This window comes from Chelonoidis abingdonii, chromosome 11 (assembly GCF_003597395.2).
Source record: "Chelonoidis abingdonii isolate Lonesome George chromosome 11, CheloAbing_2.0, whole genome shotgun sequence".
In the NCBI taxonomy this organism is placed as follows: domain Eukaryota; kingdom Metazoa; phylum Chordata; order Testudines; family Testudinidae; genus Chelonoidis; species Chelonoidis abingdonii.
This window is the reverse complement of record NC_133779.1, coordinates 48,924,299-48,939,746: the sequence shown is the minus strand read 5'-3', so window position 1 is coordinate 48,939,746 and position 15,448 is coordinate 48,924,299. Positions and strand designations below refer to the sequence as shown.

Below are 15,448 nucleotides of genomic sequence, written 5' to 3'. Positions count from 1 at the left end.
GAGAATAATTAACCATTGGAACAAACCACCAAGGGAAGTGGTGGATTCTTAATGTCTTCAAATCACAACTGGATGCCTTTCTGGAAGAGATGCTTTACTCAAACCAGTTACTGGACTCCATACAGCAGTAACTGGGTGAAATGTTATAACCTATGCTAAACTGAAGGTCAAACTAGATGATCTAATCATAGAACCATATATCTGTAGGGCTGGAAGGAACATCAAGACATCATCAAGCTCAACTTCCTCTGATGAGGCAGGACCATGTAAACCCAGACCATCCCTGACAGGTGTTTGTCCAAGCTGTTCTTAAAAACCTCCAACAATAGGGATTACGCAACCTCCCTTGGCAGCCTGTTCCAGAGCCTAACTCCTCTTAGGGTTAGGAAGTTTTCCCTAATATCTAACCTAAATCTCCCTTGCTGCGGATTAAGCCCATTTATACTTCTTCTATCTTCATTGAACATGGAAAACAATTGGTCACAGACCTCTTTAGAAACAGCCTGTAACATATCTGACGACTTAACAGGTGCTCCCACACTCTTCTTTTCTCAAGACTAAACATGCCCCCCTGCTCCCCCCCCCTTTTTTTTTTTAAACACCTTTCCTTAGAGGTCAGGTTTTCTAAACTTTTATCATTTTTGTTACTCCCCTCCAGACCCTCTCCAATTTGTCCACATCTTTCCTGAAGCGTGGCACACAGAATTGGACACAGGTCTCCAGCTGAGCCCTCACCAGAGCCAAACAGAACACCTCCTGTGTTTTACATACACTATTTCTGTTAATACACCCCATAATATTAGCCTTTTTTGCCACTGTATCACCCTACTGACTCATTCAATGAGTGATCCACTAGAACCCCAAAGTCCTTTTCAGCAGTACAACCACCTAGCCAGTTATCCCCAATTTTTTAGTTATGCATTTGATTTTTCATTCTTAAGTGAAGCACTTTGCAATTGTCTTTATTGATTGTCATCTTATCGAACTCAGACCAGTTCTCCAATTTGTCAGTGACATCCTGCACTGCGATCCTGTCCTCAGAAGTGGTTGTAACTCCTCCCAGAGTGGTGCCATCTGCAAATTTTATAATTTGTCATCTGGTCCACTCTGTTATCCAATGGTCCCCGCTGGCCTTAAAATCTATGAAAAAGGGATTATCTCTAGAAGGAGGTGAGATTGACAGGAGAGGGAAGTGAAAGATAGAAAAATCTTATTGGCACAAATCAGAAAGCTTGGGCAGCATAACTGGGTCTCACCCCACATTAGCACACAGGCAAATCTTACCTGGGTCACAATAGCATCAAGGCCGCTCTGTCCCCATGCATAGTCGCCTGGATTTGAGTGCAGCATTCCACTCCTGCAGATAGGGGCAAACAGTTAAGGGAGCAATTCTGTCAACCTCAATACAGCTCAGAAATTTTCTTGCACTGTAATTCAAACAAACACCAGCAGTATTTATATAGCGCATCATCCTGTGGGATCCCAGAGATGAAGTCGTTCAGTTGGGTACAGCTCTGACGGCACAAGAGCTGGAGTGCCATTTATCGCATAGACACAACAGATTTGCAGCACGACACTTTTTTATTGCAACGATCTGATCCAAGGTGGTGGTGCTAAACACTGCTCGCTACTCACCAGGAAAAAGGGTGCTGAGAGCCTGGGATTGCGGAGTTTGCAAAAAACCCTGCGAAGATCTGCTGTATTATTCTGTTAAGAAGAAAAGGTAAAAAAAAACAAAAACCAAAACAAAAAAACCAAATTGAGCAAACAGGCTAGGAAAAAGACCTACGCAAGCAACAACATTTTAGTGAGAGAAGGACAGTGAGTTATTAGCTCCTCCCAAAATCAACTATGGGTCCCTCCCCCAGAAAGCCACATTTTTGGGGAGTGTTTGTTGTACATCTTTCCTCCAAGGGTGAGTCAAGACTGCCCAACAGGCGGTAGGAAGAAAGCGTGTTAAAGCAATGCAAACTTCTCCGAGATGGTGCCACGGGTTGAGAAGGGAAAGCAAAGGGTTGAGATTTCCAGGGCACTGACTCTTTTTCCCTACCCCGATAGCTCTCATTGCAGTGGGGAAATTAAGGAGGAGGAAGTGGAGAGTGAAAAATATTCAACTCCGAGTCAATAGTTTTCACTGATTTTGGGGGAGAATATGGGTTTTTAAATGACATGCCCTGGATCCAAGGAGTTATGGGATTTGCAGGTGTGGCAAGTGAATGAACACTCAGAGTTAAAAACCTGGACCCGTGTAAAGGATTTTAGGCACTGTAATACCTAATTGATTTAGGAGCCTAAATCTCATTTTCAAAGGGGATTTAGACTCTTAAGAGCAAAAATGCCATGAACTGTCAACAGGATTTGGTTCCTACGTGTAAATCTCTTTTGAAAATGAGATTTAGGCTCCTAAATCAGTTTGGCACTGCAAAATGAGCCCAGCGATGCAGAAGCAGCTTTAAAAATCTGGGCCCTCGTCTCTAGGGATACTCAACAGATCAAAGACAGTCTTCCTGCACCTGCCGCAGCACCTGATGCAGGACCAAGACCCCTTATTGTATTGCTAGCTCTCAGCATTCACTGGGCCAAGCACACTCCCATCCAGGGGGTTAGAAGCCAAAGAGATAATTCCAATCCATTCTCTCCTCCATAGCACCAGTCCTGCCTGCGTCCCCAAACAAGAGCTCTCGTACCTCCCACAGCATGCCCCGCGACTCCAGGGGCAGCCCCTTCCCTTAACGCCCCGTGACCCCTTAATAGTTCCTGGCTTGAGGCTGTGCTCACGAATGAGCAGCAGGCAGAGTGGGCTAGGATGGAAAAAAGAAGGGGGATTCCCCACTGATGAACGCAGTGCCAATATGGGTCTTCGGCTAGGTAAGCACTCTGACCCAATACTCCCGCCCTCCTCCAAATCTAAGGACTCGCCCCATGCCCAAGGCCTTAAGAATTAAGATGACAGTGGGGCCAACTACACAATCTAATGGGAGGGCATCACACTGCAGTGCAGGGGTTCGGAGGTCACAACTCATATCTGTCCTTGTTCCCAGACCGGCAGCACTACTGGGGCACCCCAGAAGCAGTGGGCTCAATACCTCTCTTTAGCAACCTCAGTTCTGGAGTGGCCCCAATAGGCTTTACAAAGGACCCAGTCATCCACAGGGGGTTGGGGGGTGAGTCTGCTGAGGGGTAAGGGTCTGGGAAGCCTGGCAGCTCAAGCAGGAGGGAGGCCAGAGATAAGCTGCGATAAAGTACACTGAAAGTCTCGTCACTTACCCTTCAATAGCAGGAGACCTGTCTGGACGTGAGCTGCCCCGGGATCTGTACCTCCGTGTCATGGGCAGCCGCGGGGGCCTGCTTGGTCCCCAGAGATCCGCATGTGCTTGATGGCCCCTTTCGTTGTCTCGGCTGTCTTGATCCAGCGAGCTGCTGCTCAGAAACGGTCTGAAGTCTGGGAATAACATTGTGTGGTCCAAGTGGTCCCAAAGCTGTTGAGAAGCCATAACACGCACAATACACATGCACAGGCTGTTAGGGCAGGAAAGGAAGACTTGCTTTAAATACAGTTCAAGAGGGATTGGATGGGTCAAGGGATCAGTAGCAGACATGGGATATCTCTCCTCTTGATCATTGGCTTGCTTCTAACATAGGTTGATAGAGACTGAAAGCTGTTGCCACTTGATGGTGGCAAACATTCAGTAGCCTATGGAACGAGCAGGGAGGGGAGGATACCACACCTAGGGTAACAGACAGACATCCCCACCACACGCCTTGTTAATAGCCTCAGCAGAGGCCAGGGCTGACTAGGCCACAGAAACCCCCCCCAAGGCAGAACGGAGGCTCAGGATGAGAGCAGCATAAGGACTCCAGCACCGCCGTTATCTCTTCTAGACAGAGGACTATAATCTCCGAGGCTACAAATCTGGACTCTTTCTCCAGTGTGATGGATTTTAAGATCACTTCTAGACCAAAAGGTGAGGCTTCCTCTGTTCCAATGGAGACAGGACCCAGAGGGGAAAATATCGGCTATCGTGGGCTGCAGGCTACAGATTACCTCTGGATTCATGCCTTTGAAGCTGCAATCGCTGGGATAGAAAAATCCTCAGCATGCTGCAAAATGGGGCAGCAGGGTTATGCCAGTCCTGGAGAACCGGACAGAAGGAGACAGCAGGGCTGCTATAACTGCGAAGTCGGTTAATTAAAAGCTGCCTTTCGGGAAAACTTTGTAAAACGTCAAGCAGAGCAGGGTGCGGGGGGAGGAAACAAAGTCATCCTGAGAAAAGCAATTTAGCAAATTTAGATTGTTTGCCAGACATTTTCTGGGAACCATGGCAACCAGCTTAATTTAGCCCAAACTAATCAGGTGCATCACCCCCAATTAGACTAATCTGTTGATTCTTTCCTGGCAGATTTATGCACAGCTATCAAAGCAGACTACATGTTTGTTTTAGTAACTTACATAGCATCCATCATACTTAGCCAGAATGGAGCTAAATGCAGTTCTCAAAGCCCTGGGCTAGTGAGTGTTAGCGCAGCCTAGCAGATAAGAGCACTGGACCGCGACTCTGGAGACAGGGGCTCTAATCCTGGCTCTGCCACTGGCTCAGTGCGTGACTTTGAGCAAGTCACTGTAACCTCTCTGTGCCTCAGTTTCCCCATCTGTACTTACCTTGTTTTTAAAGTGCTTTAACAGCTATGGGAGAAAATAGGTAATAACATTACAGGTGCCTCCGGCAAAGAGGGAGTGAGGAAAGGAAGGAACAGCTGAAAAAGGCTAGGGGAGAACTAATCCAGGCCTCGCATCTAACCTTCAAATCAGCTGCAGAGGGGCCACGGTGGATACACATTGGGAGATAACACCAGGCCATGAAAATCTTATGTTCAACCAGTTCCAGATAGAACCTCGGTGCATCAAAGAGACGTAATGAACACAATCACCGTGGACGGACTCACAGAGAGATGGTCGCTCGTGTGTTCTTCCCAATCAGCTAATAAAGGTCCAGGGAGAAAGTAGCTGTTCTTTTTCCTTTGTGACCTTGCAGCAGAATATTTATTAGCTTTTCTGCCAACGGTAGGGGAGAGCTGCAATACTTCCGCTCCTTTCACTGCACTAGGTTTACTGATTGAATGGGTAAAACTAAAGCATTTTGTTTTAACACCGATGAAAAAAGAAGTCTTGATGGGATGTGGGGGAGGAGAGGTTTCTGGTGGGTAGAGCAGAGGATGAAAAACTAAGCCTCCATAACATCTGTTGCTCATTGTGTGACATTGGGAAAGTCACACCGACTCCCCATGCCTTTATTTCTCCATCTGTAAAATGGGGATTAAGCCTCCCTCGCAGAGGGTGATGTGAATCAGCATGTGACTAATTAGCATTAGATCTGAAATCCTCCAACGCCAGATTCCATAGAAACAGAAGAGCACGTTTTGCTCTTAGCTAGGACAACAGGCTTGGAAACAGGTTGCTGAGTTCAGACCACAGACAACAGCTGTGGTGATAATGGCCAATCGTCTAAGTCAGACAGTGCGACGTATTTTGTAGAACTCACTGATATGTTTAAGTCCAGCTTTCTGGCCGACAACAAACAGTAGCCTGTTCACTCTGCAACAGGTTAGCTAGCTCATTAAGCGAAACCGGGCTCATTTCTCCAGATCCGGTCCAGGAGCTCCCTGCTGGGCCCACTGAGAGGGTGGGGCAGCACCTGAAGGGCTACAAAAGGTCACTGAGAAGTCAGAATAGGGGAATCAGGAAGGGGAGGAGAGCTGCTGGGGAGATGGTGGTTCCTAGGAGAAAGCTGAGACAGGGGAGCAGCACACGGGGTTTTCTGGCTGGTGTTCCCAAGCCAGAGGGCCAAGGACAGGGGGAGCAGGAGAGTGGCTTACCCGCTGACATCTTGCTGGAGAGCTGGACCCTGAGGAAGGGAGAGCAGGCTGGGGGAGTTCCTGCTGGGAAAAGCAGGGTTGCATCCCAAGAGGATGGGCAGGGTTTCTGTCCCGACAGAGGGAAAGAAGAGGACAGCTGTGATGGAAGATGCTGAGGTATGATAAGAACAAGGACTATATGCACTGGGGTAAGACAGACTATCATTTTGGGACATTTGTAACAGACTATTTGCAGAAGCATTTTGTAATAAATACCACTTCTCTTGGGGGTCAGTTTAATTAAGAGCCTGAAGTGGAGTCCTCTTAGTTACCCAAGAGGGAAACTGAGGCAAGAGGCCACTTGCAGAGGTGCCCAGAAGGAGACCCACTTGTTTATACCACCACCAGTGCATGCTCCATTCGCTCACACACCTGCTGCTTTTGCTGTCAAAACCCACCTGTTCCTTTACTAAACTGAACAGCTGTCGGTTCCGTGACAACCCCTCCGGTAAGCCAAGACGCTCGGCTCAGGTGTGCTATTTGCATAGGACATGAGCTTTTGGAGTAGTTGAAGAAATTACGAGGAGCAATTAGCTCGATTTCCTTCCCTTTTCACCCGCTTGCAGGAAAGAAGTGAGGCATATAGAGATAGTCACGAAGCAAGGGAATCTCCCCATTCTCCTCTCCTGGACCTCTTTCAGAACTGAAAGCGCTCACTTGCAATCTTAGGCTGCAAAACCAGTTCTGTTTTATTGCATTTTTAGAAAGCCTCTTCGTGATTAAACAAGCCTGCGATTCAAAATAGCTCAGTCAGTAGCAACTGATGCTCTGTTACTATGAGGACACAGAAGGTTTTATAAGATTTTTATGAAAGATTTCAGAATGCGCAAGCAAGCAGTGTCAGACAATAAAGCTACCTGTGTGAAGTGGGAGCAGTTGGCATTTACACTGGATATACCAGTGTCAGGTGATCTAGACACATCACTATAAAATGACATTAGAAACAGCTGCATTTTGAGATGTACCAAAAGAATTAGATGCTACAGAACATATTGTACAACGGAAATAGAATAATCTCAACATATTTACTATCCACATTTTAATGACACCTCATCAGCCTGGGGTATGAGTGGAAAACTGCAGCTTTACTTTGTGCATCTAAGTAGCTCAGTTTACAAGATCTTTATGCCTACTAGTTCAACCCAGCGTCAGAGGTTGAGGGGAAGGAGGAGAAACAAACCTAAAATCAAGATTATGATCTGCTTTGTGATGCACCAAACATACGCCCCAGAATCAGAACTGAGCTGAAACTTTTGTTGAACAGAATACAGCTACGCTCGCCTGCAACCCCACCAAGAGCAAAAGCTCATTATTAACACTAATCTTAATATGTACATCGCGTCTTTCATCCCGAACATCCCAAAGCTCTTTGTGAACTGTCACACAAAATACAAGCAAAGATCACTTTGCTCACCATCACTGCTGGAGTAGACCACGGCATTTTAATAGCACACAGAGATCGTTTCATTTAGATGAATGCTATATCCAGCTGAAATGCAGAGGGGAATTGAGGCCATGTGTACACTAGCGAGCTTACAGTGGCACAACAGAGCCATTGTAAGATCACTCATGAAGGTGCTCTATGCCAGTGGGCAAGAGCTCTCCCGCCGACATAACTGAATCACCTCCGACGAGTGGTGGTAGCTGTGTCGATGCGAGCACGTCTCCCGCCAACAGAGCACTGTCCATACTGGTGTCTCTGTCGGTGTAACTTACATCACTGAGAGGGGTGTTCTTTCACACCCTTGATTGACATAAGTTACACTGAAAAAAGTGGTAGTGTAGACATAGCCTCAGATATGCAGATTGTAATTGATTGTAAGATGATTAATCGCATGGAATGGTTTCCATATTAGGAGACTGTTCAGCTTAGAAAAGAGATGACTGTGGGAAGGGGGCAGCGGGGAGCAGGGAGGATAGGATAGAAATCTATAAAATCATGACTAGTGTGGAGAAAGTGAATAGGGAAGTGTTATTTACCCCTTCGCATAACACAAGATCCCGGGGTCACCCCATAAATTAACAGGCAGCAGGTTTCAAACAAACAAAAGGAAGTGTTTCTTCGCCCAATGCACATTCTACCTGTAGAACTCATTGCCAAGGGACGTTGTGAAGGCCAAACCATAACAGGGTTCATAAAAGAATTAGATAAGTTGATGGAGGATAGATCCATCAATGGCTATTAGCCAAGATTGCCAGGGATGCAACCCCATGCTTTGGGTATCCCTAAACATCTCACTGCCAGATGCTGGGACTGGATAACAGGAGATGGATCACTTGCTAATTGCCCTGTTCTGTTAATTCCCTCCATTCTGTTCATTCCCACCTGCCACTGTCAGAAGACAGGACACTGGACTAGATGGACCCAGTATGGCCGTTCTTATGTTTTTATCTTCTTCTGTTTCCCAATACTCCTGCCAGCGAGAGATGATTGGACAAGGCCCCTTTCGGGTCCTATCACCACTGTTCGTTGCTACATGTGGGGGAAAGAAGGGAATTGTGGTAGATGCACCCTAGATCATGCCTCTTTCATTCCCTTTGCATCTGCTGCCCCTGTCTCCTTGCACGATTATCTGCTTTGAGCCTTTGTCCTGTCATGCTCTGTGCTTGGAACTGTTCTGTTCGCATCCGCCAAGCCATCAACTTCAAAGCCCTCCTCAAAACCCACCATGTTCATGAAGCCTCCTATAGAGAGCTCCTTAAAGAATACAGGTGAAATCCTGGCCCAGCCGTAGTCAATGGCAAAACTCTTGTGTACTGGGACCAAAATTTCACCCAAGGTTACACTGTACCTTCTTGTTGTGTGTGTGTCTGGGATGAGAGCAGAGATTCCATCTGTTCTGAAAAGGAGTGTGCCTCTACTCAACAAACAAACAAACAAAAGCTCTCATCTAGCATGGCTTAGGACAACACGTTCAGGGTTTGAGACTGCTATCTGCTGGAAAGCAAATAAGTCAGTCACAGATCAACCTCCTCCGCCTATCAGTGTGTTCCTAGACATGCTTTCAATACATGCATTCCCGGAATGTAAATTTCCATTCAAAAAAATTGCTAAAATCCAAAATACATTTTTTGCTCAGCTAAAGGTATAAAAATAAAAACCTTTAAAAAAAAAAGTCAGCATTAAAAGCAAACTCACCTCTGCAAACTGTGTGGATGGACTGTCGTCTATTCCACTGCCACTACCATCTAGAAAACTGAGGAGAAAAACAGACTAGTCAGAGTCGGTTGTTGCTTTCAAAAATAAGCTCCCCCTTCTGGGGGTTAAATATAGACAGAAGCCAGTGTGAGCCAGACTCTCTATAAGGAACAAGACAAGGCTCCCATGCGGGCGAAAAAGGATGATCAAATGTGGTACAAGTTACTTTGTGGAAGGAATTAACCTATATATAAAACACAGTGTCAGCCCAGAGGGGAAATGCAGGTAAAGCTGATGCGCCTGCTGAAAGAATAAAGTGACTCTACAGCGCACCGATTTAGGTTTCCCTTGTATGGAAAAAATATGCAAGATGTTTTAGAGAGGCTCCAGTTTGGAGGAAGCCAGTTCACAAGAGAGTCACTGAACAGCGGTATAAATACAATTCCCTCGGGTTGCTAGATTAGCATTTGTGCTTCACTGTAGCTGTTTATTTGCCGTTCAGAGCAGCTCACTGGTTTATCTTGGACATTTGACACTTTGTCCCCTCCCATAAAATTCCCTCACCCCACCTACTAAACTGAAACTGAAAGCGTCCTGTGCTTAGCTCTGCAATACAAACCATGTCATTTTGCAGAGTTTGTTCAAGGAACGGTGAAAAGGCTACTCAGTTCCAAGGCAAACATTCCTAACCACAGAGCCAAGCAAAAACATCGGGCTTCATAGAATTACATTTTCATGTTCATTTGTTAACTGCTAGGAATATCTGTGTTCAAAAGGGACAGTGACTCACATCCTTCCAGTGAAACATGTTACATGGCCTTCCTGCTTTGGGAGCCCTGAGATATCAGACTTTAGTTACCACTCTCACTCCAAATAGCACAACTTTCTCAGCAGCGGCTCAGGACTGAATATAGTAAGTGCCAGACTAGCACATTTTTTAGTCCCTAGTTGTTTGTAGGCAGCATGTTCGACCGGATAAAGAACTGGACTGTGAATCAAGAGAGCTGGCTTCTATTTCTGACTTTGCTACCAAATCGCTGTGACCCCTTGGGCACAGTACCTCAATTTCCTCTTTCATAAGATCCAGAGATCAATGGATGAAAACTGCTAATTGTCATCAAAATCCTGACAACTAGCACATTAGAAGGAGCAGAGTGTCAGGATACATAGTCTGCTTTATGCAATCAGAGGAAAGGCGGAGTCTTGTTCAAACACGATTAATCAGCCGTGTTTAATCAACTAACACACAAAATAAAGTTCTACCCGTCTCCGAAGAGCTCACCAATACAAAACATCTTTGAACTAGGCACCATATAATGAGTTACACCACCATTACTGTTAAGTGGAATACTCAATCAAGCCCTATTATATGGCATTAGGCCAAGATTTTGCACCACTTAAAACTTGGTCAGGATTTGTGTTGCAAATCAACGTTCCATTTTGCCTACATTTTTGCCAGAAGAGTGCTAAATTAGTACCTAGTGATGCTACTCCCCACCATCAAATTAGTTTCCATTAATAAAATAGCAGCAGCTCTACAGTGAGCTGTATGTTCAAATATTAATCAGCCCGAACAACCCCATTAAATATTATCCCCGTTTTAAAGTTTGAGACCTTGAAGCAGAGGCACGAGGAGATTTTCTTGAGGCCACAAAGGGAGTCGGTGTCAGAGCAACGCACTTGAGTTCTAATCCAGATCCCCAGTTCCAGACTTAGACAGTTACTCTTAATTATAGCAGCCCATAAGAAAGAAGCAGTAGTGCAGGAAAAGTTATAGCATCAATATGGCTTCTGCTGAGCTTTGCTAATAGAGAGGAGGGATGATCTAATGCAGAGTTGGGCAAACTACAGCCCATGGGCCACTTCTGGCCCGCAGGACTGTCCTGCCTGGCCCTTGAGCGCCCAGCGGGGAGGCTAGCTCCTGGCCCCTCCTGTGCTGTCCCTCCTCCCGCACAGCCTCAGCTCACCATGCCGCCAGAGCTCAGGGCAGCGGGGCTGCGAGCTCCTGCTGGGCAGTGCAGCGGCATGGCTGGCTCCGGCTGCTCTGAATGGCATGGTAAGGGGGCAGGGAGTGGGGGGATTGGATAACAGGCAAGGGGTCCCGGGGACAGTCAGGGGACAGAGAGCAGGGGGCAGTTGGATGGGGCGAGGGGGCGGTCAGGGGATGGGGATGGGGTGGGGGCTGGATAGGGGTTGGGGCCATCAGGGGACAGGGAGCACGGGGGGTTAGATAGGGGGTGGTCAGGGGACCATCAGAGGGGTTGGACGGGTCGTAGGTTCTGAGGGAGTCAGTCAGGGGGCGGAAAGTGGGAGGGGTGGGGGCCAGGCTGTTTGGGGAGGAACAGCCTTCGCTACCTGGCCCTCCATACAGTTTTGCAACCCCGATGTGGCCCTCGGGCCAAAAAGTTTGCCCACTCCTGGTCTAGCGGTTAGGGAGCTAGCTGAGAGACCAGGGTTCAATCCCCTCTTCCGACACAGACTCCCTATTTGTGGCCTGGACAAGTCACTTAGGTCTAACCCCTAGCCCAAACCCCTGGTATAGACACTACTAGGTAGATGGAAGAATTCTTTCCATTGACCTACATACTGCCTGTCGGAGAGATGGACTAACTACACTGATGGGAAACCCTTTCCATTGACACAGGATGCGTCTACACAACAGTGACACAGGAGCACAGCTGCAGCACCGTAGCTGTAATGCGCGGCGCTAGTGTACACACTTAGTGTCTGTGTCTCAGTTCCCTGTCTGTAGTGTGGGAATAACAGCACTGCCCCGCTTCACAGGGGGTTCGGAGGATAAATAACTTTGAGGAGTAAAAGATGCTCAGACACTACAGTGATTAAAGTACCTTAGATGGAGAGAAAAGTTACTTTTAACCTTCATATCTGCAACCACAAAGGTTTAAATCTCCTCTCGGTGAACTTGCCTAATTGGCATTAACAATTATATCCCCAAATCCATAACAACACTCATCTACCACAGTGGTTCTCAACTTGTTGTCTGTGGAGCCCTGGGGGGTCTGAGACCATGTCTAAGATTTCCAAAGGGGTCTGCACCTCCATTCAAATTTTTGTAGGGGTCCGCAAATGAAAAAGGTTGAGAATCACTGATCTATCGGACACAAGCAGAGACTAACCTCACAACTTCCACTTCTTTATTAAGAGGCTTCCTTAAAGTTCTCCTTGTCAATATCACTCCAGTGTCACAATAACTGTTTGTTTTACTCTGGGGAGATGAGTGTTCTATAATTGTCACCGCTATCAGTTGACATAAATAGATCCTGTTTTAATTTTGCATCCATTTCCCCTTATTTTTTGTACAGCACTTAAATGCCTTGCAATACACAACTTACACACTGATTACAAATATATATTAGCAATTGACCTCACACATTCATGAGTATGTACAATACCTGGAATCATCTGTCACTTCTTCAATAAAGCCAGATTCACATCTGGGGCAAATGTACTCCTGCGAAGAGAGAAAAGGGAAGTCTTTAGTCACATTATGCTCAGTTTGCAGATGCAGGCAGGAAATACAGTGCCCAAGGTGAAGCTCAGAGACACTGCACGTGTGACTCTAATATGGATTCTGAATTTTTGTTTCCCCTGCAATAAAAACACAGACTTTGCACCTCCGTGACATCTTTTATCAGAAGATTTCAAAGCACTTTAAAAAGGGTGGGTATTATTCCCGTTTTATAACTGAAGGTCTGAGAGGTGCCTTTCCCAAGGTCACACAAAGTCAGTGGCAAATTGGAAAAAATCAAACCCTCTGTTTCCTGACTCCCAACCTCTTACTCTAACCAGTAGACCGTGCGACCTCCTTTCAGTTCAGGCTTAACATTCTTGAAATCTTTTACAAGCTATGCTTTATATTTGTGAAAGCAGCTCCCAGGTGAGATTAGGGGGGAAAAAACCCAATAGTTAAAGAGATTCAACATCCATATCACTTCACACTGTATGCTGTTCGAACAGGAAGAATTGGAAGGAACTAGACTGATTGTCCCTACTTGTTTAGGTCCTTTGGTTATGTCACTCGTGATCCATTTTATTCATCCATCAAGTGAATAGAATATTTAAGTCACAAAGGTGCTATTATTGGGTGTAAAATGCTTAGACAGTCTCAGATTAATCGACATTAGGGAAGGGCAAAGTAGATTATAATAAACTATCGGTTGGAGACGTACACTGGGATAGTTTAACTGGAAAGCAGATTTCCTGCTTCTTACAGAGCAATTCCACAGCTCAGCATTGGTATCTCCGTGGCATCTGGATGCTCTGTCACAACCCGCCTGAACACAGTCTTTATCTATCAGCAGCAAACCAGCCTGCATAACTCCATTTAAGAAGAGTGCCATTTAAAATCCTACCGAGAAGCACTGGGAACTTTGATAACAGGCCTCGGAGGAGGACTGCCTCAACTGCCAATTGACAGCAATGGTGACAGAAAAAAAAGCCACTTCAATTAAAGAGGTGCCAGAAAGCAGCTATTTCAAATGCAGCTCTGCCGCTGCACTGGCCCTCCTGTAGCGAGCTCTGCAGGAATTTATAGGCTAGTCACTCTATAACTATCAAAGTCAGAGCATAAACAGCTTTGTCAACTCTTTTTAAAGCCACTTTCATAGAGGAGATAAGAGAAATGAGCTGGATTCACTCAGTCCTCCAACCAGATACCAGCTCTGCCTGGTATTCTGTTTTCTCGCCGACTACGCTGTCCCTTTACAAGCCTGAATTATTCAGACTGGACATTTCTTAAATGCACGGCCTCATGTCCGTCTCCTGTTGCATGTTGCCCTGCCCCCTTACCTGAATGGTCACACAAAGCTATACCCCTTTAAACCCCCAAAATATTAACCATGGGACTCACGCGTCCACCTTTCCTACCACAAGCTCAACCATGACATCATCCTTCTCAGTGCTCTGTACTCAAGGCAGGAAGCTGCAAGACCAGAAGCACGTAGCTCCTGGGAGGTCACCATCAATACAAAAGGGGTGGGGGGTGCCAGTGGCACAGCTGCAAAACTTTCAAGAACTGGGGAATCCAGAGGTTCCCCAGTCATATGAATTTAGGCAAACGCCCTGCTAAGGATATTAATGTAAAGTTAATGGATGCATCCGTTATAGGAAAGAGATTTTAAAAAGCAGGTTTTAGTTTATGTGCTGGAAGAAATAGGAAGCCCAACTTATTTCATTTATATAGGTAGCTGGAGTTCCTCTAATGACTGGGTGGTTGGGCTCCCCATTTTGGGAGTCCTGGGGAGAGTGCATGATCTAAAGGGAAGGATGCTCCTGCGATTAATGCACGCAAAGGAGAGGCAAATCTAGGTTCCCATCTGTGCCATGGGCTTGAGAGACTCGGAGCAAAACATTTCCACTCCCTGGGCATCAGTGTCCCCATCTGTAAAACGGAGACAATATTGCCAATATTGGAGAGGTTATGAGGTTTAATTCATTAATGTTCGTAAAGCTCTTTGAGATCCTTCCATGGAAGGTGCTTCACAAAGGTAAGGTTGACCTAAAAAATTCAGGGGGCAAAAGGAGTCGGGGCTTAATTCCCACTGACTTTCAAGCTTAGGCCCCTTTAAAAATACTCACCCTAATAGATGAAAAATCCCTCAACCACAATGATTTTCCATGACCTCCTGCCTCAAGCTAGGCTTGATCATGGACCCAGTCCTGCAAACCTTCCCTTCAGCTGACACGAGAGATCTCACTAAGCGCTGCTTGGTGTCCACCCTGCATTTACCGCACGACAGGCTAGCAAAAACAAAAAATACACGCCAATGCCTGTTGCCTGTGTCTGGACCCCTCATCACCAGGCTTCAGGCAAGAGTATGGCAGTGACACAACACGTTGCCTTGGTGGATATCCTCCCGCTGTCTGTATAGACCCATGCTCACCCTGCTGGACTTTCCTGAAGCATTTGACGCTGCTGATCACCAAATACTCCCATCCTGCCTGCAGGGATGAATAGAGATGTCCCAAAATGGGGGATTTCAGATTGAACCCTCATCGGCTCATTATGGGAAAGTGTTTCTCCACTTCCATAGTCATGATTTGTGGAGTGCTGTACTCTCCCTCATCTTATCCAGCAGCCATGCAAAGCTGTTAGGAAAGCTTGTAAGCACCACAGGCTGCAGCAGCACGTAAACCACCCAGCTCTGCATTCCCTTTATGCCAAGCATACAGAGTACTTTCTCGGCTTTCGCAATACCCAGCTGAAGATCAGCAACGAGGAACCCAGGCAAGACGCTGGTGATGCTAGCATGGAAGGGAAAGTGATTAAAAGAACCTGCCTCCTCTATAAACAATCTTACTTCCAGTGATGGCATCTGCCCTGAGAACGTGAAGATACCTGCTAGCATCTGTGACTGGCCAGAAGATCACACTCTA

General features: G+C 46.3%; 1 protein-coding gene across 2 annotated transcripts in view; it reads right to left on the bottom strand.

Moving 5' to 3' along the window:
* The window catches only part of RNF115 (ring finger protein 115), a 39,039-nt gene that overhangs the window by 10,727 nt on the left and 12,864 nt on the right, over positions 1 to 15,448 (bottom strand). The window contains exons 2-6 of one of the 2 annotated variants that reach the window (XM_032792177.2): positions 12,466 to 12,524; positions 9,053 to 9,110; positions 3,268 to 3,479; positions 1,636 to 1,707; positions 1,285 to 1,357 (exon numbers count right to left, since the gene is read on the bottom strand). In XM_032792177.2, the coding sequence (XP_032648068.1) occupies positions 1,285 to 1,357; positions 1,636 to 1,707; positions 3,268 to 3,479; positions 9,053 to 9,110; positions 12,466 to 12,524 (474 nt within the window). Of the gene's footprint in view, positions 1 to 1,284; positions 1,358 to 1,635; positions 1,708 to 3,267; positions 3,520 to 5,874; positions 6,344 to 9,052; positions 9,111 to 12,465; positions 12,525 to 15,448 lie in introns of those variants that run through there. The other variant, XM_075071082.1, reaches the window with a different exon arrangement.